The 2605-nt window shown below is 65.0% G+C and overlaps 1 protein-coding gene across 1 annotated transcript in view; it reads right to left on the bottom strand.

Moving 5' to 3' along the window:
- Nucleotides 1–435: 435 nt before the first annotated feature.
- The window catches only part of MNEG_0588 (hypothetical protein), a gene marked incomplete at both ends in the record, with an annotated part of 3463 nt that continues 1293 nt past the window's right edge, over nt 436–2605 (bottom strand). Inside the window, 5 exons of the mRNA XM_014050927.1 lie at nt 436–551; nt 773–840; nt 1136–1278; nt 1540–1624; nt 2039–2145. Of these exons, the coding sequence (XP_013906381.1) occupies nt 436–551; nt 773–840; nt 1136–1278; nt 1540–1624; nt 2039–2145 (519 nt within the window). The remainder of the gene's footprint in view (nt 552–772; nt 841–1135; nt 1279–1539; nt 1625–2038; nt 2146–2605) is intronic.

The following is a 2605-nucleotide window of genomic DNA, read 5'->3' as shown; positions in this document are numbered from 1 at the left end:
CCCCCCCGCCTCTTCTACGCATCATGACTCCCCCTTTCATCCCCCCCCCTCAAAAGTCCCACCAGGTCGTATCTCATGACCAGTGACGTCACACAGTCCCCACACTGGGTGGCCACGTCACTGGGAGGGTTTCAGCCATGGAGGCAGGGGTTGGGGGATTGTGGTAGCATTCGTGTCCAGAGTATTTGGATTGTAATGTGGGTATTTGAGCTGTGCCGAGCTGGCGGTTCAGGGGGCGAGACCCTGGGTGGTGCGGGGTGACGATAGCTGTTCAGGATGCGGGAGAGCAGCAAGCACCTAACGCGTGCTCCCAGCCCAGCCATGGGTCGTGTGAGGCAGACGTAAGGCAGACTGAGATGATGCCAGCCGCAGGTCAGCGGCGGGCGAGGATGCAAGGGCTGCAGGGTGGCGGCAGGGGCGGCGGCGGTGCGGGGCTCACGAGGAGACGACTGCCGGGGGCGAGATGCAGAAGGCCTCCACCTTGGCGGCCCCCAGCTTAGCAATGAGCTCGGGGTTGGTGGTCAGCACGCGGGCCACCAGGGCCGCGACACCTGGGGGGGTGGCGCGTGTGCGAGGGCGAGCGTGCGTGAGCGTGCGCGTGCACGTGCGCGTCTGTGGGAATCTCTGTACTTTCTTTTGCTGCAACTGCCCAGCCAAGAAGGATAACAAAGATTAACCGTGGCGCGCAGGGACCCTCGACACAGCAAACGCATGAAACATGGGCGCCGACGGCGGGAGGGTGTGCGTTGGGCAGGGCGGGCGGGGCGCGCACCTGCGCCGGCTGAGTGGCCGGCCAGCACGAGCCCGTAGCCTGGGTGTGCCGCCAGGGCGTCGAGTGCCCTTTGCAGGTGATTGTCCATGAGCCACAGGGCGGCCTGCCACGTGCCCTAATGTATGTCATTTGCAACACGGTGTGTGTGTGTGTGTGTGTGTGTGTGTGTGTGTGTGTGTGTGATGGATAGGTGTTGAGTTCACGTGTGAGTGCAAGTCAAATCGAGCACCAAACGCTGCAAGTGTGCGAGTGAATCGGGTTCTTGAAATTAATCCAAGAGGAAAGCAGTGCAGAAACAAGGAAGGCGGGCCGCAGCGGCAGCCGCGTCGCCAGCCGGCGTCGCCAATGCAGAAGCTGCCGCACCCACGCACCGCGTGCGCGTAGCCGCCGCCGGGCAGAGGCGCCGAGCCCCCGGCCAGGTCAGCCAGGGCCTCCGAGGTGCTCTCAGGGCCGCAGATGACCCAGGAAATCGCCCGGCGCTCGCGATCGCGCGCGATGTAAAAGGCCTGTCGAGTTTTGAGACATGAAAGGCGGGGTAACGGGTGCAATCGGCGCGGGCGCTCGTGCAAACGTTGGTGGACGGCAGTGCAAGCAGGGGACGGTGGTTGATTCCTGCAATACGACCAAGGCGACGGGGCGCCCATGGGGTCGTTCGTCGCTGCCCCTAGACCCAATAGGCACCCCTGTCATACACAGCTAGGCCCCGTTACGTAGCATCCCAACAAGCAGGTTTGCAATCCTGCAAACAAGACTGCAGACCAGCGCACCGGCTGGCCCTTTGCTGCCTCCTTGCTGTGGAACAAGACGTCCTCGTCCCTCGCCACCACGCCGCGCAGCTTTATGTCGGGAAACCTGCGGGCGCCACGCAGGGTTCCAGGGGATCCGAATTCAACAACCGCTGACGGGGAGAGGGTCCCTGTTGCGGCAGCCAGCTGCCGGTGCAAGAGGGCGATGCAAAGCGCGGGTTCAGGCGTGCATCGGCCACCGCGGACGCCACGATAGTTGTTGGGCCGGGCATGCCCCCGCCGGCTAGCCAGCCAGCAGGCGGGGTGGCTGCAGAGGGGTGAACAGGCTTGCGGCTACGAGGCGACGAGGGCTTGCGTGCGCACTTCTAGGAGCACCCCACCCGGCCCCACACAGAAGTGGACCTTTAGAGCCCTGGCCGTGAGTTCCAAACCAGGCCCCAGCTTCGCCCTGCTGCCGTTTGCAGCACAGAGCATGGAAGCCCGCGGCGGGAAGCTGCAACAAAAACAGCCGCCTCCTCACCTGTCCGGGTAGGCGCAGTCGGCCGCGTCAGCGTAGTGCAGCAGGGAGCGCACCAGGTCAGCGTCGCCCACGTGGCTGCCGTCCAGCGCCTCGACCTGGCGCTCCATCTGGGCAGGGTTCAAGGGTTCAGGGTTTGGTGGTTTAGGGTTCAGGGTTCGTTCGGGGCAGTTGGGTGGCGGTGAGACACATACGCAGCGCTGGCAACGGCGACGGGGTGAATCAGGTTGGCGGCAGATGGGCGTTGGTTGTTGGTATGAAGCAGTGCGACAGCATGTGATTGGGGATGCAAAGGTCCGGAGACAGCAAGCGGGCGAGCATGCGGCAGAGATGCGAGCGCCAAGGCAGCTTCCCGTCGTGGCGCCGGTCGGGAGCGGAGCGCAACGCGAGCGAGGCTGGGGCGGAGAGAGGGAGCGGCGAGCCGCAGTGGGCACAGCGCGACGTGGCGCGCCTGGTGCCGCCTGGCGAGGTAGTAGATCCCCACGGTGGCGTGGCCCGGGTGGGTCAGCAGGTCCGACAGACTGCCGCCCTTGGCCATGGCGCTGACGATGGCGGCGATCTCGCTGAGAG

The sequence above is a fragment of the Monoraphidium neglectum genome (genome assembly GCF_000611645.1).
Source record: "Monoraphidium neglectum strain SAG 48.87 unplaced genomic scaffold scaffold00050, whole genome shotgun sequence".
Lineage (NCBI taxonomy): Eukaryota > Viridiplantae > Chlorophyta > Chlorophyceae > Sphaeropleales > Selenastraceae > Monoraphidium > Monoraphidium neglectum.
This window is presented reverse-complemented; position numbering and strand designations above follow the sequence as displayed.